At 40.5% G+C, this 27,770-nt stretch overlaps 2 protein-coding genes and 1 long non-coding RNA gene across 8 annotated transcripts in view; 1 reads left to right on the forward strand and 2 right to left on the reverse strand.

The window, feature by feature from the left end:
• The first annotated feature begins 12,794 nt into the window (after positions 1–12,794).
• LOC110494028 (cell wall integrity and stress response component 1) overlaps positions 12,795–27,770 on the forward strand; it is a 110,410-nt gene continuing 95,434 nt past the window's right edge. For all 3 annotated transcript variants that reach the window (XM_036950022.1, XM_036950021.1, XM_021568700.2), the window contains exons 1-3: positions 12,795–14,306; positions 14,633–14,665; positions 15,817–16,128. In XM_036950022.1, coding sequence (XP_036805917.1) covers positions 14,249–14,306; positions 14,633–14,665; positions 15,817–16,128 — 403 coding nt within the window. In that variant the 5' untranslated portion in view covers positions 12,795–14,248. The remainder of the gene's footprint in view (positions 14,307–14,632; positions 14,666–15,816; positions 16,129–27,770) is intronic.
• On the reverse strand, positions 16,994–23,503 carry LOC110494027. Of its 4 annotated transcripts, none has more exons than XM_036950020.1 (2): positions 21,820–23,503; positions 16,994–21,215 (listed from the first exon to the last, which is right to left on the reverse strand). In XM_036950020.1, exon 2 carries the CDS (start codon positions 19,568–19,570, stop codon positions 18,434–18,436), a length of 1,137 nt encoding a protein of 378 aa, XP_036805915.1. In that variant the 5' UTR covers positions 19,571–21,215; positions 21,820–23,503; the 3' UTR covers positions 16,994–18,433. The 4 variants fall into 4 exon arrangements, with proteins under 4 accessions (XP_036805915.1, XP_021424373.2, XP_036805914.1 ...); XM_021568698.2 differs by having other exon boundaries at positions 16,994–21,493; XM_036950019.1 differs by lacking the exon at positions 21,820–23,503 and adding an exon at positions 21,328–21,778.
• Positions 26,186–27,413, reverse strand: LOC118940475. The gene is made up of 2 exons (XR_005036998.1): positions 26,262–27,413; positions 26,186–26,215 (listed from the first exon to the last, which is right to left on the reverse strand). It is a non-coding gene; the product is annotated as an uncharacterized LOC118940475 (long non-coding RNA).

Raw genomic sequence — 27,770 nt, forward strand, 5'->3', positions numbered from 1 at the left:
TCAGTTCATTGACTATGACTGCCTTGGAAGTGAGGGATCTAACATGAAATAGCCCTATTTTGAGATGTGAGAGATCTCAATCTCTTTCAATAATTACAGGAATGGAGGAGGTCTTAATTCCAATGAGATTGCTAAGGCGAACACCACCATTTTCAGTTTTGCTCAACCTAGATCGAGGCACAGACACTGTCTCAATTGGGATTGGTGAGCTGACTACACTAAGCTGGCAGGCTGGCTGACAGCCTGCTGCCTGGCCTGCATGCTATCTCATTGTGGAGCTAGAGGAGTTAGAGCCCGGTCTATGTTGATACATAAGATGAGCGCACCCCTCCAGCAAAAGATGGCCAGGCTTGGTCCTGTTTGTGGATGAGTCCCAGAAAGAGGGCCAATTATCTACAAATTCTATCTTTAGGGAGGGGCCAGCGATTTAGTTTTATCGGCGATTGAGTTTTGAGACTCTTCTGTAGAGCTCATCACTCCCCCTAACTGGGAGGGGGCCAGAGACAATGACTTGATGCCGACTCATCTTTCTAGCTAACATACAAGCTGAAGCTATGTTGCGCTTGGTGACCTCTGACTGTTTCATCCTAATATTGTTGGTGCCGACATGGATAACAATATCCCTATACTCTCTACACTCGCCAGTTTTAGCCTTAGCCAGCACCATCTTCAGATTAGCCTTTACGTCGGTAGCACTGCCCCCTGGTAAACAGTGTATGATTGCTGGATGAATCTTTTTAAGTCTAATATTGCAAGTAATGGAGTCGCCAATGACTAGGGTTTTCATTTGTCAGAGTTAATGGTGGGAGGAACCCCGTAACAGTCAGACCCCGTAACAGTTGGAGAAAAGACCTGAGAAGGCTCTGATTCCGACCTTTGATTCTGATTTGTTGCTTAATGGGGAGAACCGGTTGAAAGTTTCTGTCGGCTGAATGAGCGACACCGGTTGAGCATGTCGACAGCAAGTACTACCTGTACTTACTGGTGGCACAGATGCTGTTTCATCCTTTCCTACACTTAAACTGCCCTTGCCTAATGATTGCATCTGAAGCTGGGCTTTCAACACGGCTATCCTCACCATAAGGAGATAGTTCTCCTGTATATTATGAGTACAGCGACTGCAATTAGATGGCATAGTGTTAATGTTACTACTTAGCTTTTTCGTCAGGTGGAGGTCCAGATAAAGCGTACGGGGTGAAAAAGTTGAATGAAAGAAGTTGAGCGAGGGAAAAACTAAGACGTTGGTAAATGTGTTAAACTGATTTGGATTCAAACCGAAAAGTTTGGAAGGTAGCCATGTAGCAACAAACAACACAGCAGCACGGAGACAAGTCCGGTAGTGTGACACAATTTCTACTTAAAATTTCAAAGGGACGCAAAAGGCACTCATTTCCTGGAATGACCCAGTATTTCAATGCTTTATGAGTTCAGGTCTCTATTCCATATGCATCACTGAAGAGTTAGAGATTGTGTGAAAAAATTGATTGAGCCGACATATGCCAAGTTTAAAGTGAATACAGTGTCAACTAATGCGGGAACATTGCTTTTAAATTTCAAACAACTTCACCCCCAGGTGGTGAAGGTAGGAAACAACATATTCACCCCGCTGATCCTCAACACTGGGGCTCCACAAGGGTGCGTTCTCAGCCCTCTCCTGTACTCAGCGTCCAACCATGACTGCGTGGCCATGCACGCCTCCAACTCAGTAATCAAGTTCGCAGACGACACTAAAGTGGTAGGCTTGATTACCAACAACAACGAGACAACCTACAGGGAGGAGGTGAGGGTAGTATGACTGTAGAGGGTTGAACTCTGACCTCCTATGTGGTACTCCACCCAGGCAGGGCAAGGAGGAAGTTACTAAGAAGGGGGGTCCCAACCTCAAACTGGGCCCCCAGGGGGACAAGAAGCCTGATCAGATAATGGGGGAGCCTCGGAAGGACAACACAATGGACTCAGGCCAGCATGTAAAGGTGTGCTTATATATACGTATATATATATATATATATATATATATATATATATATATATATATATATATATATATATATACATAGTATGTGTGTGAGAGACAGAAAGAGGAAGATTTCTCATCATAGTTTAACAAGGTAGAGCATGTAGAGGAGCGAAAGAAAGTGAGGGGTTATAGAGAGAGGAGAAAGAGAGAGAGAGAGAGAGAGAGAGAGAGAGACAGAGAGAGAGAGACAGAGAGAGAGTGTGTGTGTAATCACATCCTCTGTTTGTGTATTAGTTGGAGGAGATGATGAACACCTTGGAGAGGACCAGACAGGAGCTGGACGCCACCAAGCAGCACCCCTCATCTACCCAGCAGTCCCTGCAGGAGAGAGACGGTCAAACATGAGGCAGGAGCACAGGAAACAGTTGGAGGAGATCCTGGAAATGAAGTATGCCACAGGAAATCACACTGTACATTAGCAGAGCAATGAAAACTATTGATATTCTTCATATTCGTGTTATATTCATTTAGGGTTTTCAAGAGGGGCTAGGGTCAAATCATTCATGTAGTACAAAAATATAAAGCAGAACTTGCTTGGCCTTGTGAATGCTTAAACGCCATCTCATGATCAATCTTTGGATGTGAAAAGAGGCATGTCTTGCCTCTCTATCTCTTGCTCTCCCTCTCTCTCTCGCTCTCGCTTACTCTCTCACTCTTCCTCTCTCTCCTCAGGCAACAGGCCCTGCTGGCAGCGATCAGTCAGAAGGATGCTAACATCGCTCTGCTAGAGCTGTCTGCCTCTGGGAAGACAGTTTTGGCTCTGGGAAGACAGTTTTGGCTCTGGGAAGACAGAGGTTTTGGCTCTGAAGAGGGAGAAGGACAGACGGGTGTACCAAATCAAACAGCAGGTCAGGGCTGAAGACACAACACAGCTGGACCTTGTATTCAACCATTATTCAGGGTTGATGTCAATACCATTTCAATTAAGTCAACTCAGTAAGTTGAATTAAAATTCCAATTCCCTTTCTTTCTCATTGAAGAGTATTTAAAATTTTAATTTTAATTTCAGTTGTCTTCCTGAATTGACTGAATTGAAATGGAATTGACCCCAACCCTGCCTTTATGTATACAGGAAATTAATAAAGTATATTTTGCAGGATGGACTTGCTCACGATATCAGCAGTGGTCCGTTTGAACCTTTATTTCAACTACTCAGTTGATATTCTCTCTTCTAACTAGATATATTCCTTGTCATTAGGTTCTCATAATGACTAAGTCAGTGTTTGGGTCTCTCATGTTAAATTGTAGCACTGACATGTTTGTGTTTTGTTCCACAGACACAGAGCAAGATGAAGCTGATTGCTGACAACTATGAAGACGACCACTACCACCCCCATCCTCCTCACCACACCCAACCCCAGCAACCCCACCCGGGCCCCCAGGCTCAGCTCACCCAGCACCCTCCCAACCCCCAACAGCACTAACAGCCCCAATACCCCCATGCCCCACTCTCCCAGCACTCCCAGCACCTCCAGCCCCCACCCCAAAAACACCAAGCACCCTCCGCAGCCTCAACAGCAGTACCCCCGTCATCCACAGCAGCAGCCACAGAGGCATCCCCAGCAGCCTCCGCCTCAGCACCAACAACACCGACCACGGCCCCAGCACTCGCAGCAAGCGCAGACCCCACACCCACAAAACAACACGCCCACCCAGGACAGCACCCACATGGGTCTCCACAGCAGCAGCACCCCCACCTACAACAGCACCTCCAACAGTACCCACAACAGCATCCACAGCAGGTTCCCACAGCCCCCCTCAGCAAGCCCCCCACCCGCAGCACCCACATCCCCAGAAGCACCCCCACCACCCTCCACACGCCCTTTAACAGCACGGCGGGCACCCCCGCCACCCGCCCCCACACCACCGCGGAAGACCAGGGCCTGCCAGAGGACCCCCCCATGCCGGCCATCGCCCCTCCCCCGAACAGGTTAGATGTCTCCCTCTGTTGTGTTTACAATCAGGGCCTGGAACCATCCTCTCTGTGGTGTGGTGTGTTGCATTGTGGGTCTAAATCTCCATGGTGTCTCAAATGGCACCCTATACAGTAGTGAAGTACTTTTGTGCATTATTTCCCTACACCACATGGTATATCAGCACGGTAGAGTTCAATGGTTATAGTTCATTCTTACTTATACAACGGGTGGGTCTAATCCTGAATGCTGATTGGTTGAAAGTGCATTCCAGCCTGTGTCTATTGCACAATTTACCCCCGGCAAAATCTATGACGTTAAAATGCATATTTTATTTGCGCAATCCACTATCTCATCAGGAAGGGAAATTATAAACTTGATCTCCACTATAAAAAGCATCGAGACATTATCTCACATTTAATTTTAATAAAATATATTTTATTGTATAAACCTTAATGTTTCAATATTCAAATTAGATCTCCAACTGTTCCATAGTAATGACCATGTAGGGGTTGGGAGTCGTTTCTCAGCCAGTCTAAATCATGAATCAGCTGGCATCATTTTATGGATATATAAACAAAGAAATGTGAATTGAAAAGAATTGGAGCTAGTTTGCAGTCTTTACAGCTTCAGTTTGAAGTTATTGTGTTAGCTGTGTTATTGGCTAAGTCTTCAGAACAACAGTGTCCTAACGAGAGAGCATATTTTCTATGCCAGGCACATTTTTGATTCATTAGCTCTTTGGTATGGGTGTTTCCAAATAAATATCACCTTAAAACAGCTTAAACAAATGTAGCAACTGTTGTTATTCTGTCTGCACTGTTTGATGTGACTGTAAGTTAGCCGTAGATGGCTAGCTAGCAATTAAGGGACAAGAACGTTAACCGGCCAGTATGGCAATGCCGTCTCTGGCAACCGAACCAATAGAACGAACAACCAGCTGGCTTGGATAGCAACCTTAGATTTGTTTCAGGACTATATCTTGTGGAAGGATGAAATAGTATGAATGAATTAATCAGAATTACTTTTTTATCAAAACATGTCAATCATAATTTGAATATGTTGGTAACATTGTCTCGGGTTTAACACCACCCGTGCCAATATATCCTTCAAACACCGGCTTCTCGGGCATTTTCACTTAAATGTTCTATGTTTTGAAAACATTATTGGCATTGTGGAATTTGATTTTCATAATAGCAAGCATGGATTTATGGTTTGGTTAGCTAAACTAGCAAGTCTGTTTGTTTGGTTACCAAGGCAACTACTGTATCTATCTAGTAAACTTGTTAACTACTTCATTGGATGTTTCCAGTGGCAAATGGGTTACTGCATATCCTTGGACATCCTGCAATAATTTTCTGTTTAGACAGTTCTGTATTTGTTTTAAAATTCATGGTAATTCACCCTTACGAAAAAAATATTGCAGTCAGAGAGCAGTATAACTGCAGTACACTACAGTATAACTGCAGTTAGTGTGCAGTAATAACTCCAGTTAGAGTGCTGTATAACTACAGCATGCTGCTAATACTCCGTCCAAAATCACATTTTTTTTACTGCAGTAATTTTGCAGTTCAACTGCATTTACAGCGCAGTATAACTGCTGTTCAACTGCAGTTATTCTGCAATTACTGAGTCCAAAATACCACAGTCGACTGCAGTTACTGCGCTTTTACTGCAGTTTCAAACTGTTATATTTTTTTTGTACGGGATCACTACGGAGGATGACGAGGAGGGCATTTGGGCGTAATCGTGTCCATGACAACCAAAGCTCTGAGGGGTGAAATGTTTTGAAACAACTTCCTGCCTTTTCTCTTTCTCTTCCTTTTTTTCTCTTCTGTTCTCTCTCTGTGTTAGGAGTGTGCTGTGGTAAAAAATGTTTTGCTGACTGATAAGTAACCCTCCCTCCCTCCCCCTCTCGTTTGTCGATGATTCAGTTACTGTTGGAGGAGCACAGCCATTCCATGATGCTGAAATACATTGACTGCCTACCAACCTTTTGTTACCACAATACAATCCACACTTCAATGGGGCCTTTAATGCTTTACTGAGGAGAACACAGAGTGGGAGGAGGAAGAGGAGGGATGGTGCAGGTGGGAGGGCCAGACGTGGCTGGTTACTGGTTAGTGTTCAGTCGACGATCACTGTAAGTGGACAGCAACGACCGTAGTGCTGATTGTACTATTGTGTGTGTTTTTACAGGTGACTGAAGAGCCATCATGTGAAGAGGGGCAGCTACAGCTCTTTGAGAGTGACTCTGGGGAGGAGGAGTCTTCCTACAGACACATAGGTGTTGTGAGGTTAGACTGGGTTGGACAGACTGGGTCCCACTCAGACAGACAGATATCTGAGCTGTCTGGTCTCAGCTCTGTGGTTCTGCTCACACAGCCAAACTCACACAACCACTCTGGTATAGTTGTCCAGATGCTCAGCTCACCTGTCTGTCACCTGACGTCCCTATAGAGCCCCACCCACTCTCATGAGACTAGATGCACTCTTCACCCACCTGGCTAAGATCTAACGATGGGCTCTTCCCTGTTTACATGAGGTGCGCTCAGTTCACTTGAACATTTGCTACATTGCGGAACGGTTTGTACTGAAAAAAACGTTTCCCCAAAACATTCTTGTACGTTCTTGAACAGACTTCTAGGTACGTTTCCTCCCGTTTGGGCGGGTGTGGCTTGAAGCAATGAGTGACGTATTTAAAGGGCAGTGGCCATGCTGACAGCAGTCATTCAGTACAGCACTGTTTCTGTTCAATGGAATGTTCCAGAACGTAAAAATGTACTGAACCCAGTCCTGGCTTGCTCCCCCGTTCTCACCAACCTGCTTCTAATTGGTTCACTCTCCTGTCTCCGCCTGCTTTGCTTACCTGAGCTTTTCACCTGATTAGTTCCTTTGTATCAACAGTCCTTTCTCTGATTGGTTCACCTGACTGGCTCCTCCCTGTTTACCTGATTGGCCCCACCCTGCTGACCCCCGGCTGGCTGTGATTGGCCCCCTTGCCTGGCAGGCTCCACCCTACTGACAGTCAAACACAGCAGCTTCGCAGTGCTTCTTTTACTATTTTGTTTTTTGTTGTTTTCTCTTTGTCAGAGATAGCCTGCTCTCTTTCCACATATTTAATGAAGTGCCGTACAGTTACAGCTTTAGTTCACATTTACATATGCGTTAACAGCTAACCTACTTCAGAGGAAGTTCCTTTGCTGTGTCTCTAAAAGTGAAGTTGTGCTACTTATTTTATTTATTTTTATGTGTTGAGTGTGTTTCATTTGCAGTGCTAGACCATGGCTATGAGTGCTTTGTGCAAAGTGAATCATAACAAGGAAGAGCTCTTATCTGAATAAAATAGCCACTAGAGCTCTTATCTGACCAATGGGCAGCCACGGGCCTTGCCTCGACTACTGAAGGTTTCCTTGTGCCGTTAATGTGCAGTCTGGCATGGCCTTATGGGCAGGGCCCTGTACTGGGGGTGTCGCAGGGACTTTGGGCTTAGGGCTGCCATCTGTGTATCTCTCCTGTTACCTCAGTTGAACCAGATGCAGTCAGAACTCCAATCTATGCAGACGTCAGAACTAATAATGCCACTTTGAATCCAGTCATGAGTCAAGGGCACCAATCAAAAAGTGTTTAGATGTATTAAAGCAGCATGAGTACCAATCAGAATGGTCTATTCAGACCATACACCAATCAGATTCCGTTGTTATAATGTGTTTCTCAGAATGATATGCACCTATGCACCTCCTCCTCCCCTGTTGCAGGGATACTTCTAATGGTGCTTTAGATCACTGGTTCTCACAGAACATGGTGTCCAGCCAGAGAAACAGCTGAGAGACATGGACATTGTACATCCATGTCATACAATAGGGAGTTGATCCCAAAACCTGGTGTGCTTATATACGGTAGAAGACTGTGTTGTACATAGAATCAGCTGGAGAGACTCTGAGGAAATGGTGCAAGGAGGCTATAGATTTTATATGTTTGATGCCATCCATGGACACCCATGAGATTTCCTGCCATACCTTTACAGCCGTCTCTCCTGCTCATTGACTCCCTCCTACCTCCTCCTCATCTTCTTCATCCCCCCCTTTCTTCTTCTCTTCCAGCAGCCTGTGCTAACCCAAATCCAAACCGAGTGACTCATTTTGTCCTCAACAAGGAGGCCTGTGCCTCATTCATATTGTATACACATATACAGACACATATATATATATATACACACACACACACACATACATATATATATATATATATATATATAGATATATGAGAGAGAGAGAGACCGAAACATCTATGAAGTGTGTCTATGTGAGTTCAGAATTCTGTCAATAACAAAACATATTGAGCATTAAAACAAGCTTTTTTTTTTTTTTTTTTTTTTTTTTTTTTTACTGGCCAAAGGATAGTGTGGAGTGACTTATGTGACTTTCCTCTGTTTTGTACATTACAAGAAAAAACTCCTTATCAGAAAGCACTCAACTGTCACATATGTCACCACATCTGGGTACACCAGGACAACAGAATTGAAGATGACAACAAACAAAACACACAACACAGAGACTGGCTGGACAATGCATATGCAATGACGAAGTCACTCCAAATCTCCACTTTAACAAAGGTAGTGATAGTCCTCACTCACAAGTGCAAGTTTCTATCCGCTGTGCTGCAGAAAATAATTTCTTTGATACTTTAGTGAGCTGCAAAAATAGGATGTATTCCCCTCTGTACAGAGAGACTTCCCTGTCTGTGGTTCTCACAAAGGATAGTCTGGCCTAAGAAACCTTGAGACACAGGCCAAAGGAAAGGAGTGAGAAAATGATTCCATTCTCATTTAGATGAGCTAATGTTACAGTGTGCGAAATCTATTTTGAGACTCTCTCACATACACACACGTGCACGTTCTCTTTCACACACACACACACACACACACACACACACACACACACACACACACACACACACACACACACACACACACACACACACACACACACACACACACACACCATTGGGTTAGAGTGAGACCTGAGTCTCTGTACTGAGGGGAATTTGCTATGTCGGATTAAGTGATATGACATGCTATTCTATAGAATAATTTCTCTGTAATTAATATTACCTGATTAAACTAATCATGTAAATGTAATTAGCTAGAAAGTCGGGGAAATAATGTTTATAGAGCTGTTATCTTCTGAATACACTCTTAACTTCTTAGTGATCCCTTCGCGCGCCAATCCCGTTTACGGGATTGATTTGACAACACCCAGTGAAATTGCAGCGCGCCAAATTCAAAAACAGAAATACTCATAATAATAATTCATAAATCATACAAGTGTTAACAATAGGTTTAAAGATGAACTTCTTGTTAATCCAGCCACAGTGTCAGATTTCAAAAAGGCTTTACAGCAAAAGCAAACCATGCTATTATCTGAGGACAGCGCCCAGCATACCAACACATGAAAATCATAATTCAACCCGCCAGGCGCGACACAAAAGTCAGAAATAACTATTTAATTCATGCCTTACCTTTGTAATTATTCTTCTGTTGGCACTCCAATATGTCCATTAAATATCACAAATGGTCCTTTTGTTCGATAAATTGTCGTTATATCCCCAAAATGTCCAATTATTTGGCACGTTTCATTCAGAAAATACACCGGTTCCAACTCGCGTAACATGACTACAAAGTATCTAATAAGTTACCTGTAAACGCTATCCAAACATTTCAAACAACTTTCCTAATCCAACTTTAGGGATTTCTTAACCTGTTGAACGTAGGGGGCAGTATTTTGATGTTTGAATGAAAAACGTATCCAAATGAAACTACCTATTTCTCATGCCCAGAATCTAGAATATGCATAAAATTAGAAAACACTCTAAAGTTTCCAAAACTGTCAAAATATTGTCTGTGAGTATAACAGAACTGATATTACAGGCGAAAACCTGAGGAAAATCCAACCCGGAAGTGTTGTTTTTCCTGAAAGCTCTCTGTTCCATAGCCTGCCTTCGCTCCATTTAAAGGGATATCAACCAGATTCCTTTTCCTATGGCTTCCCCATGGTGTGAACAGTCTTTAGACATAGTTTGAGGCTTTTATTTTGAAAAAATGAGCGAGAAAGATCACATCGCGTCATTGGATGGCTGGGTGCCAGCAGCGTTTTGCATGTGCAATAGCTTCTCTCTCTCTCCTATTGAAGAAGCTACAGTCCGGTTGAAATATTATCGGGTATATATTGTAAAAACATATATATATATAAAAAACGTATAAAAATATACGTATAAAAAACGTTTGACATGTTTCTACGAACTTTACGGATACTATTTGGAATTTCCGTCTGCCCGATCTTGACCACTCAAGCCTGTGGATTTCTGAACACAACGCAGGTATTTTATATATAATTTATTAATTATATATTTTATATATAAAAATAATCTTTATGGAACAAAAGGAACATTTATTGTGTAACTGGGAGTCTCGTGAGTGCAAACATCCGAAGATCATCAAAGGTAAGTGATTCATTTTATTGCTTTTCTGACTTTCATGACCATTCTACTTGACTGCTAGCTGTTTGTAATGGTTTTTCTGCTGAGAGAGATGTCCTTACATAAATGCTTGGTGTTATTTTGCCAAAAAGCTTTTTTGAAATCTGACACGCCAGGTGGATTAACAACAAGCTGTATTTAGCTATATTGCACTTGTGATTTCATGAAAATGACATATTTTTTGTAATTTAATTTGAATTTGGCGCTCTGCAATTCAGCGGATGTTGACGTAAATAATCAATAACATTTAAGATGGGATAAACTGTGTTCAATACAGGACGAAAACCAAGTGGAGCGAGCTTTCAGGTCATGCGCCACAGTACACTAGACTCGACCCTCATTCTGAACAGCCATACTTCTTCATTACTCAAAGGAAAAACATCAACCAATTTCTAAAGACTGTTGACATCTAGTGGAAGTGATAGAAATTGCAAGCAGAAATAGAATAGAAATCTAGATCCACATAGAAAACCAATTGAAAAGAGTGACCTCAAAAAAAAAAAAATCCTGGATTGTTTGTCATCGGGATTTCACCTGCCAAATAAGTTCTGTTATACGCACATACATAATTTTAACAGTTTTAGAAGCGTTAGGGTGTTTTCTATCCAAATTTACGAATTATATGAATATCCTAGCTTCTGGACCTAAGTAGAAGGCAGTTTACTTTGGGCACACTTTCCATCCTGATGTGAAAATAGTGCCCCCTAGTCTTAACACGTTTTTAAAGACCTAGTAATCTTTACATCATGTAATGGTGTGCGTGAATGGTTTAACATAACCCAGCGTAACCAGCCTCACGTGCGCATACATGAACAGATAAACACTCACAAACAAACATGGGGGAACAGAAGGTTAAATAATGAACAGGTAATTGGGGAATTGAAACCAGGTGTGTAAGACAAAGACAAAACAAATGGAAAATGAAAAGTGGATCGGCGATGGCTAGAAGGCCGGTGATGTTGACCGCCGAACACCGCCCGAACAAGGAGAGGGACTGATTTTGGCGGAAGTCGTGACACATCAGTAGCAGTCAATTATCAATCGTCACCTTATTCAGTCTAATCTGAACATCGTAGAATTCTTGGTAGAATCTTCACAAACCCTGGCGAACAAGTTGAATCAGCAATACAACATTTGGTTTATTTATTTATTTATTAAATAGCTAAATAATCACACATAATTAAATTAAACACAGAATGTACATTGATTACTAATTATGTCATAAATGAAAAACGTCCCTTGTGGACAGAAACGATATGCCCGCTGGTTACACAAAGAGAGGGGGTTAGGTTTGAATGAAAGCGAGCAAAGACGAGGAACAAAGAGTTTTGGGTGTCAATGTGTCACGTTCTGACGTTTATTTCCTTTGTTTTGTCATTATTTAGTATGGTCAGGGCGTGAGTTGGGGTGGGCAGTCTATGTTTGTTTTTCTATGATTTGGGTATTTCTATGTTTCGGCCTAGTATGGTTCTCAATCAGAGGCAGGTGTCATTAGTTGTCTCTGATTGAGAATCATACTTAGGTAGCCTGGGTTTCACTGTGTGTTTGTGGGTGTTTGTTTCCGTGTCTGTGTTTTTCACCACACGGTACTGTTTTGGGTTTCGTTCATTCCACGTTTATTGTTTTTGTATTCGGTTGTTCATGTGTACATTTTCGTATTAAAAGAACCATGGACACTTACCACGCCGCATATTGGTCCTCTGATCCTTTTCGCCTCTCCTCTTCGGAGGAAGAGGGGGAAATCCGTTACACATTGGGACCTTGTGAGCCATGCTATTGTAAATACTGAATCCTATACATTCTACATAACAGTCCATTTGGAAAAGGAAAATGCTAGGAATATTTACTCTGAGCTGCGCTTCAATAGGTTGGTTGTAGATGGAAGGCCGTGTTGCCCAACAGAGATCTTCCTGTCCTCGGAAGAATGTCTCTGATGGTAAACTGGATATGTCGTCCGGCCTTTCGTGGCTGCAGCTAACTCAACTGGCTAGAAGGTATCACTTCCAAAGTGAATAAGAGTTCAACGTTCATACCAAGTTGCCATACTTTTAAGCTTGTGCTATATTCTGTTATCATCTGAGCCCTTTTAACGTGGGACCGTCGTCCTCACGTCCTCGGAACAGAAAGGTACATTTTCGTCAAGGGCTTTATATAGGAGGGGAGAGAAGGGCGTGTTTCATAGATTATAACCAATGTCTCTTCACATGGGCGGGCCACTGAGCAGAGCTTTAACCTTATGAAAACCCAATTCTCTCATTTGGAAGCTAAAATTACATTTAATCTTTTCACAAGTAGTTTCATATTTAAACATTTAAATTGCACAACAATTCCTTGTGAATCTGAAAGAATGTGTAGACTTTCCAAGATACAGTTTATGTCGTCCTGTCATCAGTCATAATGTCTCAGAGGCCAACTTATCTGGCATCATATTCATTGAGTACCAATGCATATTTTCAACTGGTTGGATTACCGAAATATGGTTCCTTTCCCCCCACCTTTTGATGTTCCCAGACTCTCTATGTTTAACAAAGGCTTTTCAAGAGTCCTTCGGTAGAGACAAGAGAGAGGAAAGGGAGAAAGGTATTTATGGGGTGGGGTCATAAACCTTACCCAAATCCCAACGTCATGACACTGTCATCTGTTCAGTAAAAGGCTAGTTAACTTAATATGGAGATGTCATTCACTGTCTCTCAGTGTTCTATGTTTGTGGGTACAATGATATTGATGAAGGGAACATAAGTCTTAGACAATATTCGAGATTTAACACATCGCCGTAGTGTGAAATATTATTCACAGACTTTCCTCAGCCTAGTCTGACAGTGTGTCCTGCAGTCATCAGAGAGAGAGAGACTCCGTTTAGTTAAGCTGAGCTGTCTGAATCCTCCTTTTGTCTCTGTAACTCAAGTGTTTCTTCTACATAGTGGGAAGAGTGAACTTACTCTAGCTTCATTCTGTAGACATACACTCACAGGAGCTCAGCTGCTCAGATGAACAGGTCAAAGTTCACCAGCTGAGGTCAAAATACAATGGCAGTACAGTGCTACAGGTTCACAGTTTAGATCCATATACAGTGAGCCTTCTGCAGTCTCAATGCAGGGTAAGAAGACTATTTGAATGGTTGTAAACCACATACTATTGTGCCATGACAACCATGTTCCTCTTGGGATATGTTATCATACTGTGTGTTGTCATAATCTATTACATGAAGCAACTAAGGAATATATTATCTCCTTAATTTCCCATACTGTCGCTGTATGAGGTAATGGACTCAAGATCCGTAAATGGAGGGTATGAGAGTTAGTCAAGTAAGCCCTTTTTCTACTTAGCCAGAGTCAGATGAAATCAGGGAAACTAAGGTGAAGGTAGTTTCGCAAGTTATAACTAGTGCTAACCCTAGTTAGCAAATAAAATCCACAAAATGCCAACCCCTTAATTATTCTATTCTCACAGACCTTCCTCAGCTGAAAGTGAGTTCTGGAGTCATCAGAGAGAGAGAGACTCAGTGCAGCTGAGCTGTCAAACTCAAATGTAATTGAAGCCATGGAATTATGCAACATATCAGCTGTTAAAGACAAATAGACTGAGACAAAAATAGTAACTGAGAAATTATTCTGAATGTTCCTCTGCAACATTAGCCACACTTTCCATATGAGACTGGTTTCTGCTATCTGTGGTTTTCCTGTGAACAAGTTCCACATCTACTTCTCTATTCAAACAATCCTCTCTGACACAGTCACCATCTTCTGTGAAGTCAGACTAACAGTCTGTAGATGTCTGATAAATGGTGTTGTTCATCCCTGATATGGCTGGTCATCTGTTTTTGGTCATCCTCCTTTTCGGTGAGTTATTCCTCCATTCCAAGTTCCATCATCTGTTAGTTCTTCAGGATTCTCTCTCCTCTTTTAATATTTTACTTCAGGAACTCTTTATATATTTCAGAATCTCATGGCTGTAATAATTGTGTCTTATTCCATTGATCATCTTATTGATGTATTTTTCTCTATCATTATATTTTGTTCAGATCAGGATGACTACTGCTTGACAACATGCACATGGATCTATTGTTGTATATGATACTTTACCAACTTCTACAAAGTGTTCTTGTCTATCATGCTATTTTTGAATGGCACATTTACCTGATCACGACCTATTGTGTTATTTCCAGTCACCTTCCAATACATCGAAGCCCAAGGTCCTTGTGAGTGTTTTTAACTTTTACTAAATAATAATACCATCAATCAATCAAAGTTATCTTGTTAACCCAAACTACATAATTGTGGATGCATTGCTATCATCTAAAAGACAACATTGAATTAATTATTATTCTTTTTCAAACGTATATCAGGTGCTGCGATATCTATGAGTACTTACATTTTGAAAATGAATTTATAATTAAATGACAAGTGACACACTCCATCAACCCCCACACCATACATGCAAGCAAAATAGTCAATCCGATTGAATTTCATTTCACACGCAAGAATGTAAGGAATTAAGTGAAAGGAAATCGTTGTAAACACAGCACCCATGATTAAATGGAACTCATAAATAGGCATGATAACAAATAAGACATGCTGTTAGTTAATATAAAGAGAATGACAGGCTCTAGTTTAGTAAGAGTGACATATACAGGGGGGCAAAAAAGTATTTAGTTAGCCACCAATTGTGCAAGTTTTCCCACTTAAAAAGATGAGAGAGGCCTGTAATTTTCATCATAGGTAAACTTCAACTATGACAGACAAAATGAAAAAAAAAAGATTTTTGCTCACCGTTCTTGTGATCATTTTGACCCCACGAGGTGAGATCTTGCGTGGAGCCCCAGATCGAGGGATATGATCAGTGGTCTTGTATGTCTTCCATTTCCCAATAATTGCTCCCACAGTTGATTTCTTCAAACCAAGCTGCTTACCTATTGCAGATTCAGACTTCCCAGCCTGGTGCAGGTCTACAATTTTGTTTCTGGTGTCCTTTGACAGCTCTTTGGTCTTGGCCATAGTGGAGTTTGGAGTATGACTGTTTGAGGTTGTGGACAGGTGTCTTTTATACTGATAACAAGTTACAGGTCTGTCAGAGCCAGAAATCTTGCTTGTTTGTAGGTGACCAAATACTTATTTTCGACCATAATTTGCAAATAAATTCATTAAAAATCCTACAATGTAATTTTCTGGATTTTTTTTCTAATTTTGTCTGTCATAGTTGAAGTGTACCTATGATGAAAATTACAGGCCTCTCATCTTTTTAAGTGGGAGAACTTGCACAATTGGTGGCTGACTAAATACTTTTTTGCCCCACTGTACATTACATTCAAATAGAGTGATGCAAAAAGGAGTCTCTGTCCTTTCCTAACAGATCCAAAACCAGACATTACAATCACATTTGATGAGGACCTCAACATCATCTGTTTGATTCCTGGATCCTTCAGTCCTGACACCACCTGTAACCTGTATGTTGGAGAGGAGAGTCAGCCATCCTTCACAGTAAAGATCAAGAATCGAAAAGCTACCTCAGCACCCGGACAGAATTTCTGTCAATTCACTCCAAAACATAGTGATCTGATCAGTCGTCTACAGTCAGTGAGGCGTAAGGAGGTGAGCTGTGACTACAGAGTGAGCTCAGGACCTAACTCTCTCTCACCACGCAGTGATGGGTACAGCTTTGCACGTGAGTCATTATCTAAACAAATGTATCAGTGCTGCAGGTCTTCATGATCTGACTCACTTTGATTTTAGCATCTTCTTAGTATGACATACTCATTCTGACCAACAAACTAAATACTACATTTCAATCCCAAATGATTTCTGAGCTGGTGGGAGTTAACATTAGTGATCCAGCAACTAAACCCTTTCCAACAGGTAGGCTACACATTCACAATAAATCCATGTAATATAGCCTACACCTTCACAATAAATCCATTATGTATTTTAGACAGGTCTGAAGAAGCATGACATGAAGAACATTTAGTCTATTTCAGAAGAAAATAATATTGTTCTCAGAGTCAGAGTGACAAATGGCTGTGGTTTACACTAGTTCATTTAGCAGACAAGATTTTCTTATAATCCCGTGGTATTATTTTATATTATGAAGAATACAATGGAACAAATGCTTAATTTAGAGTTATTATTAATTAACTTTAGTTGTTCTACAAACAATGGGCTACATGTTTAGATTTTTAGTTGATAGTAAGGCTGAATGATGAGACTAATGAGGATTTGAAAAAAGTTTGTTGAAAGGCATGAGCTCTGCTCAGTTTTTTTGTGCAGGATGTACACACTCTGAATTGGCAAATCGGTTCAAATATGACACAACCAAGAACTTTGTGAAAATCAATATAGACTTTTAATACAACAGTATCATAAGCCGGAGCGGTCCGCGGAACACACACACTTTTTCAGAGCCCTCACTCTGAGTTATACACCTACCATATAAGTCCCTCCCATATGCAAATTAAGTTACATCCCAATCCGTGCTTCCTGCTTGTTCAGCCCAATAACGCCCCCATCTGCTTTCCATTAGATCCTAATGGTGACAAGACCCTTGCTTTGACCCTTCACTCAGCTTAATGCGTTCTCCTGTTTGTGTGTTATCTAGGGTCAGCAGACTATGTGTCTCTTCTGTTTTTAGCATGCTCAGCTATACTAAAAATACTATACATTCCCCTTTCCTGTGGCCTGTGTTCATACCCTGTAATTAACTCCATGTGTCCCTTTTGGTGTCTTTCATCTCCTTTAGCTTTAGGGTGCCTAGCTGTTCTGGTCGCCTTCTCTTCATATGGTTGTCTAAGATCAAACAGACTTGTCTCCTGTGATGTGATTGATGTCTGTAATCCATCAATTGGTCCTTTGGCTGACCCCCTCCTTAGACAACCTCTGACCTTTGTATGTCCAGCTGCCCTAGGCGTCTATGTGTTGCCCTCTCCCATGGCCCCACTCTGGCTTCCTGTCCTATACAATAGACAATGTACCTTACCAGAATGGCAAATGCATCCCTCTTTTATATAGGACAGTATATTTATCCATATATGTACCTAATTTCTCCCACATAACCCTCCTCTGGTGCTTTAATAAGCACCAAAAACTTAAAAAGGACATATATGGAACATAATATCAAGTCGATTATCAAAAAAAAAATATATATATTTTTTTTTTTAAATAAAAAAATAAAAAATAATTAAAAAATAACACTTCCTAATCACCTACACCAAACATCTCTAGTATTTCATAAGAGTAAAATATCTAGTTCGGTATAGAAACAAAAATAATACATTATATTTTGTTAAAGCATGAGCATGTAAATACATAACCTTGTCTGAGGTTCTCAGCTACGCGAAAAATAAAAAAAATATATAATAAAGCAATGAGTCAAATAATAAATTGAATATGAGAAAACACTAGGCCTCCATGCAGTTACAAAATAAAATTGACACATCATTCTAAATTTAAGCTTTCCACATGATTCTCCCTCTCAGACACCTCTCCAACAACCGTGATACCATCAATACCAACCTCTGTTAGAAGATTAAGGACATGGTCCGTAGACACTTGTATCCGGGATATCCCACTGTTACCTACATGTTTTTAAATATAACCTAGCATTTTAGAAGGCAAAACTAACTTTTAATTAAAAGAAACCAGATATATTCATTGATATACCTATAAAAACATTTGACAAAACATACTAAAACACAAGGCCGTGAGCAAAAGTAGACCTTACATAACACCTCTTGTACTTACTACGGAAATTACCCTTTTTGTGGATATGCATCAGTTGACTTTCTTATGAATTTGGAATGACAGCATAACTGTCCATTTTCATCAGTATAGTGGCCTGGCCTACCCGGCACAGGATCAACTATCACCGGAGTGTCAGCTCTACTTACAAACATCTGTTTAACCGTTGTCTGAATCACAAGTGATTTCACCCAGGGTAAAACACAACAAAATACAATACCCAGAGCCAATAACCCCCCTTACAGCATAAAGACCGTCCTAGCAAACATGGCTCCCCATTTCCCCAATGCTAAGTCCAACCAATCCCAAACATGAGAGTCCACCCCAGCATTTTTCTTAACCTCTTCTCTTAACCCTTTAAGTTTAGCCATAGCGATTGCAAGGGATCCATTAGGCGCAGTGTTATTGGGAATAAAGGTGCAACAATCATCCCCGAACATAACACAAACTCCACCCTTCTCTGCAAAAAGCCAATTGAGAGCCTGTCTATTTTGGTAAGACATTTTACTGGTATCCTGTACCTGTTCCCCCAACGCCGTTAAAGCCGAGTCAGTATAGTTAATGAATCTCTGTTGGTTATAGTATATATAAGTCATCCACTCTAAGTTCTTATTTGGTGTTATCCACAAAAATATAGATTCAAATCCAGATTTAACTTCATCTCTTGCCTTGAACTCCCGAGGTACCCCTCTAGGCTGTCCAATTGCATCAAAGTATACCTCAGTGTCTTTCTCATACGCCCTCTTAACTCTAGAGTTAACATAGTCATCATGGGGTGATTTAATAATGGTTACCTGTTGAATTGCTCTAACTAAGGTACAAAGACCCGTCCATCCATCTGGCAGTACATTCAACAGTTTGTCATTCCCACACATCCAGAAACTATCCGCAATACTTCTGTCATGATTTTTTAGCATAATAAGAGATGGCGCAACCTGAGTTATTGTACCACACACCCCTTTTCTATGCATTATCAACCCTTTATATTTATTCCTACGAACCCCTGCAGTCTCTAGTACCCAAATAGTATCACATTCTACAGTGGTGTTTCCTACACCAATTCCTTCGGTGTTATGGCTGTAAAAACCTTCATATTTACCTTTAACCACAGTACTTCTGTCTAATTGAGGTCCATTTAATTCAGTTTTAATGTCATAGGCAGCACAATCCTTGTCTCCTAATCCAGTCTCGTTTAACATGGTTCTGCCTCTAGTGCTCCCTCGAGCAATCCTATATTCTATATCACACAAGGGAATGTAGTATTTTCTCTGAATATTGAACATTTTACATTTAACACATTCTTCAAATGATGCAGGTTCAGGTACTATCAAAAGATCAGACAAAGGTGATTTTTTACACAAAATACAATTGTCCATTCTATGTTTATTTCTGCTGTATACTTAGCCCATTCGTACCACTCATTCTTCACTATTCTTTTCATGTGGTGTCCTTGAGTGGTTCAGAGTCTGGTATGTCTGTCTGTCATCTTTGCAATGTTCTTATCTTGAGGTAGGTCATTAGAGTTAGTCAAAAAGTTCAAAATGTCAATGAAGAACCCTCCTGGTTCTGATGCTTTCTAGCTACCACCGGCTCTTCCTGTTTAGGTATTGGCGTAAGACCAATTCTGAATGACTGAGGAACTACTCCCTTCAGTCAATCTTGTTCTCGTTATTTCACCTATTAATTCTTCACCTTCAACTGGTTCAATCTGATTCATGGTGAGCACCCACTCGTCTACTTCTTTGGTTAACGTCAGGTCACATCCTTTTGAGTCCCAAATGACTTCTCTCTTCGTTCGATGATATGTCCAGCCACCGAATGCAATCTCCGGTAAGGGTTTGATCCTTTTGTCTTCTATTCTTCTGTTTCAGTTATGTGTTGAGGTGGGACAGAGATTCTAACCTTGTCAGTCTTTTTAGATTGTTTGACTGGTTCCTCTTTTCTCTTCCTGTTTCCACCCTACATCTTGATTGTGCGTGAGTCTGTTGTTGCTATTCTAGCGTTCACTGTTACTTCTGTTATGTCAATATCATTGTTCTTCTATGGGTCTAACTTCAATTGTTCATTATGGAGACAATTCAAGAGCTGAAAAGTCAATTTTGGGGAAATCCCCATTTCTTTCATCTTGCAAGATTTCTCCTTCTGCTCTTGGTAAGGCTTCTCCTCCGCTTTCTTCACTTGTTGTTCCTGATAAGGCTTCTCCTCCACTCTCTTCGCCTGTTGTTCCCTCCTCAGCCCGAACTGGGCTTCCATCTGGGAAGGCGTCCATTTCAGGGAAGAGATGTTCCCCTTCTTTAGGCGATACCTCGGGGTCCCACTGTAGAAGGCTTCCGTCAACAGAGTCTGCCCCAACAAGTATATCATCAGGAGTGGCAGACATGTTACCCCCTCCCACTTCTGGGCTTTCTGGCCATACTGGAGGAAACTTTGGTTGTTTGTCTCTTTTCTTTTCAGGCTCTTTTTCCCTGGTTGGTTCTTCTGAGTGTGTTAGCTGATGCACTCGTTGTATCTGGTCTGCCATTTTCTTGATTCCTCCCCGGCGCTTTGATCGATTCCGCTGCTCCTGCTCCCTCCGGGGTCCCTTCTGGTGAATCAGCATCCTCTGTGTCCTCATCTCTGTATGGTTGTGTCCTTCTTTCCGTCGGGACTCGGGTGCAGTGGTTTAGATGATACCACGTCTTGCTTCCTTTCACTTGGACGGCCGTGTTTGTGGCTGTTGCCACCTCGTAGGGTCCTTCCCTCCTTGGCTGATCCCACTTCCTTCGGAACACTCAAACGTAGACTCGATCTCCTGGTATCACTGGGAGAGATCCTTCTGGTCCCCTTGGATCATCAGATGTGGAACCTCTCGTCCTGGTTCAGATTTCTGCCTTCTTTCTGTGGGGCATTCATACTTAGAGACTTATGGCCTCTGTTCTATGATTACACCATACATTCTCTTACTTCCATCACTCATCACACAAACTGACATTCCAGCTGAAGCTGGAGAACCCTTCTCCATCTGGTTTCCTAAACATAAGACTTGGAAAACAAAGGACAAAACATAACAGTATTGACAATGTTATATGTTATGCATGACTGTATTCATGAATACTGAAATCTGAGACCATGACAATTCCCACTCTCTCTTCACCTGACTCTATGCCTCCAGGATACTTTTCTGCTGGACTCCACAAAAATGGAGGCCCTAATTGGCTTCCTCGTGCTTTCATCCAGTCTTCCCCTTTCGGCCGCAGGTTCTGAGAGGTGTTCCCAAACCATGTCATTTTTTACTTAGTTCCCCATCTGCTCTGTTTCAACTGATAAACATGTGCATAACCTTAATCAACATTATTCCTTCTTGAAGTAATTCAACACTGAATGGGCTTCCACATCGAGCCTTCAACATGTGGTTTAGAGTACAACTACCCTAACATATCCTTATTCACATGATACATTATCAAATAAAACAAATAACCCCCAAACTCAACCCAGTATGTCTACAGTAGAATCTAGTCTCTCTCTCTCTCTTTTGTTTTTTTTCACGTCCTCTGTCATGGTGTTTTCAAGCTCACCCATTATTCAGCTGGACCTTACTTCTTGTGAAACTTATGCACCCATCATAGAGAGACATTACAATCTTTACCACTGCAGGTGCTGTAAGAAGTATATCCCCAGCCCGGTGTATCTTGATGTACACTCAGTTTCCAGAATTCAGCCCATGCCCTTCCATCTGGCGTCTTTTCCTGGGAACATACATACTAACACATGGGTTATTTCCTGACAGACTTTCTTCTTAGAGCAAGATCACTAAATCTTAATTTTTAAATAACAGCCCTATGTAAACATTCTGTCTTAAATACCTGGCCTCTTGCCACAAAAATATTCATAATGATAGCCAAATTATGGTCCCTACCGTAACTGCTGCAAGAATAACATGTAATCAGTCAAGTGTCTTCCAGTTGGAAGAATATCCAATCCTAACAAAACTAAATCCTAAGCTTCTTAAACTTTTGCTCTAGTGTTCAAAATGCCACTACTTATTACTTTTACCATAATCTAGGTATGTGTAATGTTCTATTTACTTTTAGAATTGTCCCTATATTTTTACAAAACCAACTGTCCTTCCTTTTCTGTGAATTATCTTGTCTATCAATATACACTGTTTCTAGAAATAACAGCCCCCCTTGTTACCATAACCTTCATATGAGCCCCCAATGTAGTTACAGTTTTTCTAACCCATAACACATAAGTCACTACTCCTAATTTCCTTCCATAGTTTGATACATACTTAAACATTCTCAAATCATTTTTAGTCAATTTATATCAGTCCCTCCTCAGGAAAAATATACACTCTTATTTTCCTCAAACCAAAAATAAATTGACCAAACAAGAAAAATGGTAAAGTAAATTATAATAACTGCATATTTGCAATAAATTACCACTATTTGTAATGTCTTCTTCATCCTTGGGTGTTATCACACAACAGACTATACTTTTTATTCAATTACTGATGTCATTCCAATGTATCACTCCAATTACAATGATATTGTAAAATAAAAGAAACAAAAACCTTTAAATCTAATATTCTGCAAGTTCTGTCAATCAACCTGTCTCAGGATTAGTTTCCAGAGCTTCCCTAGGCCTAGTAAATTTAAACAGTCCTATAACCAAAACATAACTAAATGTTGTTTATAAATTGTCCAATCCAATATTCAGGATAACAGTCCTTAGTGTTTACTTTAACTCAAATTTGACCTACTCAATTCAATACATCATCCCTTTAATAATTAACATTATACTAAAAACTTTTAGTACCAGTAATATCTATTTTACCATGCACCCTTTTACCTCTGTTTTTCTGTCATGAGTGGCCTGGTAATAAAAGGTCATTATCCCAATCCCCTTTAGTCTTTCTTCTCCCAGTACATATCATTCCAGATACAGTTCACAAGTCATCAGACACAGTTGTCCCACACTATTCAGCCAGTAGGGTGGGTTTGAGTTTCACACCCACTTGGTGTTATGATAGTCTCTCCCAAGCATTAATGCATTCTGACATTACATTTCCATGATAACTCCCTTATTCTACTGGCGATCTCTCAGATGAGTTACAGATTATGTAGTTATCATCATAACCCTTGCAGAAACCCCCACTCCAATAACCTATTTGGAGTAACTGTTATCCCTTGTTTACATATATTTCCATTTTATATGTAGAATGAACAAAGCACATTTTGTATTTACCCAAAGACCATAACCCCAGGGAACTGATATGTTCTCCTATAACCCCATGTTAAATAAAAATAAACCCATTTGAATAACTAGTCAATTCAAGATTACAACTCTTCATCTTTTTCCCAAGGAAATAATGGAATTTCAAAGTGATTCTACACTTTGAATAGAAACTGGTGTTTCTCAATCATTTTATAATTAAATCCCACTTGTTCCAACAATTTCTAGTGAAGTTGATCAATCTTCAAGGGAAATTCCTAGGGTTCAGGGCATTTGACACCATTAAAATGTTTTCACTCTGTTTTCTTTAGAAACAGCTTAAATACATTTTCAAAACATTTCCATCCTTCTGCATACCCAATTTGAAACTGAACTGAAAAACCCTTCCAAAGGAAATCCACTATCTCATATAGGCCAAGAACACACAGGAGCCGGCCTCACTTATCCGGAACTCCAGTTATAGCCTTATCCAGATACTAAGATTTTTAGTGGCCAAAATATCTCTAACTGCTTTCCTCAGTACTACAGTTTCCAATGACATTTTGACCAGAGAAAATGTAACCCCTTTTTTTCTGGAAAAGAAATGTACATTTCGTTAACATTCACCATGCCACCCTCTAAATCAGCAAGCTAAGTATTACATATACTAAAATCCCCTTACATTTCCCGAGCATGCGACAGCCATGCACAGAACGCACAATTCCCCCCTGCTCGGCCATCTGTATCCTACCCTTAGAAATTGAATACACCCATACTCTACAATTTGCTTTTCTTCTAACTATTTTTACCACGCTTGTGATTTCTCATATACGTTTATTTTCCATCTTTTGACGCTAATAACAACTTCTCCACGCATTTTATCACCACTGAAACCGCCGTTTCAATGCAAAACGACTCCGAGTGGGGCTATTTGTAAATTACATCGGTACCTTACTATAAGTTAGGTAAAACGTGATCTAGTACGTATTTCATCACATATAACTTCCCCCATCGTAATGCATTTCTGATGATATAAAGTTAATTAACATTAAAACGCTGGTAAGTTAAGCTTCTTGTTATGGTTTTATGTGATCGTTCCAATTCATTATTTTATTTATCCTGTTTACTGGGTAATGTTGCCCTACATTGTAGCAAACCGCTCCTTCATATTCAAATCGAATTGGTAGAATTAACGTGCGCTTCTTTCAGCGACTCTATGGCTTTATTACATTCCGCTATCTCTGTATTCCAGGGAGAAACAGTCCATTTGTTTCCATGCCACTATTTATTTTTCCTAAACTCTCCCATCGCATTATATACTTTATTTACTATTTCCCAAGGTAGAGCTACCCTACTTTCTCAAATAATAATTTATTAGTCACATCACTTAATACCTCCTATTAAAACCTACTCTATAATGTCTACAACTGTATTACTGAATACTACAGAAGCCTTAATGTCTTATTCTAGTACAGCACCTCAAATATCACTGTGTTTTTATCTTTGCTTATACTATTACTTTAACTTTATTCAATGTATTAAATCCTATTTCATATAATTTTCCTTCTAATTCAGCTTATTTATAATGTCTGCACTTTCTTATCTCTTTATTTATCCGCTTGCTATATTCTCTCTTAGCCTATTTTACTGTTTAATTCCTGAGGCTATTTTTAAATTGCAGCCTCCTATTTCGTTTACAGGGCTCGTGATATTTTTAATGTGTTCTAGACTTCTATTTTCATGCAATTCTCACTTTAACCTAGATTTATTTTAACCAGTATATTTTAGTTTATCTGTATATTTTTAAGTTATTTCTTCCTACTTCGCATCCGTTTTATACTATCCATGCCTTGTATAATACCTATTTTTAACACCTATTGTAATTTTTACAATGGTCTTTTAACTCATTATCCAGTCAATGTTTTATGCTTATGTATAACTTATCTTGCCCAATATTTATTGATTTCTTTCCTCTTCCCAGTGAGAGTTAAATGCGCTCTCTTTCTCAAATTACACTTAGTTAACTGTCAGAGAGGCCTGCGCATTCCCAGTTGGTCACAGACACACAGCCTGTTCTTCCTCTTCTTTCTAATCTGCTCATTCATCACAAATAATTGTATTACAGCATTCATTCAATCCTTTTGTTTTTACCTAAAAACAAAACAGTTTATTACCTAACTTAATTTACTTCCTCTACATAAGCTGGTATTATCCTATAGGATTTTTCATGCATACCCTTCGTTTTTACCTAAAAACGACCCTAGTTTAATACACTTCCTCTACATAAACTGGTATTATCCTATAGGATTTTTACGACATGACGAGACTACTGTCTAATCGGATCAGCTTGTCTTCATATCCTATTCATCCACCCCGTATTGATCTTTATTCTACGTTAGAGCAATATCGTGGCGCGACCTACTGATTTATAAACCCCCGTTTAGCTAGACGGAGCGTTTTATATTCGCAGGATTTCCTTTTTCAGTTGAACGTCGCACAATCAGGCCAGCGTTCTTTCTGTGTTTTAAATATTCACCCGTACAGACCTTCATTTCAAAGCGGTAGCCATGTGTATTTATTTTCTAAATACTCATCCGTACAGACCTTTTCCTTGAAGCGGTAGCCATGAATGTTTATCTATCTACTTATCAATAAAGTAGCCTACCCATTCAGTCCTTCAGCTAAATATTTTGAAGCGGTATCGCAGGATTACTTATCAATAAAGTAACCTACCCATTCAGACCTTCTGGTAAATATTTTGAAGCGGTATCGCAGGACTTCTATAACTACTTATTTTATTCAAACCTTATAAGCAGGTAGCTGTAGCCCTGCGCCCAAACCCAGCCCCAACATGCCGAATAACACACCCGACACCAGCGAAGTTCACAGCCCCCACCTACTTACTCACTAGACATGCATGCACATTCATTATACAATTTCCAAGCTTACACACATGCATGCAAATTCATTGAATTTCAAAAAGTTCTTTAGTTTCTATAGTTTTTAGGAAATTTGAGAGAGAGAGACCTACTTGACGCTCCTCTTGCTGAGGCAGGATCTCTGAAGCGATCTACGCAAACATTTCACTGTTGTCTTACCTTAGCTTGTTTGCCCAGATCGTCCAAAGATCCCGCTGCCAGCCAAGAACGTTATTCAGTCCCTAATTCTCCTGGCAAGCTCGCCAAGTCTGTAGTGGCAAATCGGTTCAAATATGACACAACCAAGAACTTTGTGAAAATCAATATAGACTTTTAATACAACAGTATCATAAGCCGGAGCGGTCCGCGGAACACACACACTTTTTCAGAGCCCTCGCTCTGAGTTATACACCTACCATATAAGTCCCTCCCATATGCAAATTAAGTTACATCCCAATCCGTGCTTCCTGCTTGTTCAGCCCAATAACGCCCTCATCTGCTTTCCATTAGATCCTAATGGTGACAAGACCCTTGCTTTGACCCTTCACTCAGCTTAATGCGTTCTCCTGTTTGTGTGTTATCTAGGGTCAGCAGACTATGTGTCTCTTCTGTTTTTAGCATGCTCAGCTATACTAAAAATACTATACATTCCCCTTTCCTGTGGCCTGTGTTCATACCCTGTAATTAACTCCATGTGTCCCTTTCGGTGTCTTTCATCTCCTTTAGCTTTAGGGTGCCTAGCTGTTCTGGTCGCCTTCTCTTCATATGGTTGTCTAAGATCAAACAGACTTGTCTCCTGTGATGTGATTGATGTCTGTAATCCATCAATTGGTCCTTTGGCTGACCCCCTCCTTAGACAACCTCTGACCTTTGTATGTCCAGCTGCCCTAGGCGTCTATGTGTTGCCCTCTCCCATGGCCCCACTCTGGCTTCCTGTCCTATACAATAGACAATGTACCTTACCAGAATGGCAAATGCATCCCTCTTTTATATAGGACAGTATATTTATCCATATATGTACCTAATTTCTCCCACAACTCCAATAGTGTAACGGTTTTCTTCTGGTGAAAGAGAGGCGGACCAAAATGCAGCGTGGTTAGTTTTGTACATCTTTAATAAAGATGAAAGTACAACAATCTACAAAACAAGAAACGTGAAAAAACTAAACAGTCCTATCTGGTGCCACAAACACAAAGACAGGAACAATCACCCACAAGAGACCTAAAGAATATGGCTGCCTAAATATGGTTCCCAATCAGAGACAACGATAAACACCTGCCTCTGATTGAGAACCACTCTAGGCAACCATAGACTTACCTAGAGGACTACTCTAACCACAATCCCATAATTACAAACAACCCCAGACAAAACAAACCACATAAATCCCCATGCCACACCCTGGCCTCACCAAAATACTAACGAAAACACAGGCCAGGGCGTGACAAATAGTCTCTCATTCACAATT

This window comes from Oncorhynchus mykiss, chromosome 17 (assembly GCF_013265735.2).
Source record: "Oncorhynchus mykiss isolate Arlee chromosome 17, USDA_OmykA_1.1, whole genome shotgun sequence".
In the NCBI taxonomy this organism is placed as follows: domain Eukaryota; kingdom Metazoa; phylum Chordata; class Actinopteri; order Salmoniformes; family Salmonidae; genus Oncorhynchus; species Oncorhynchus mykiss.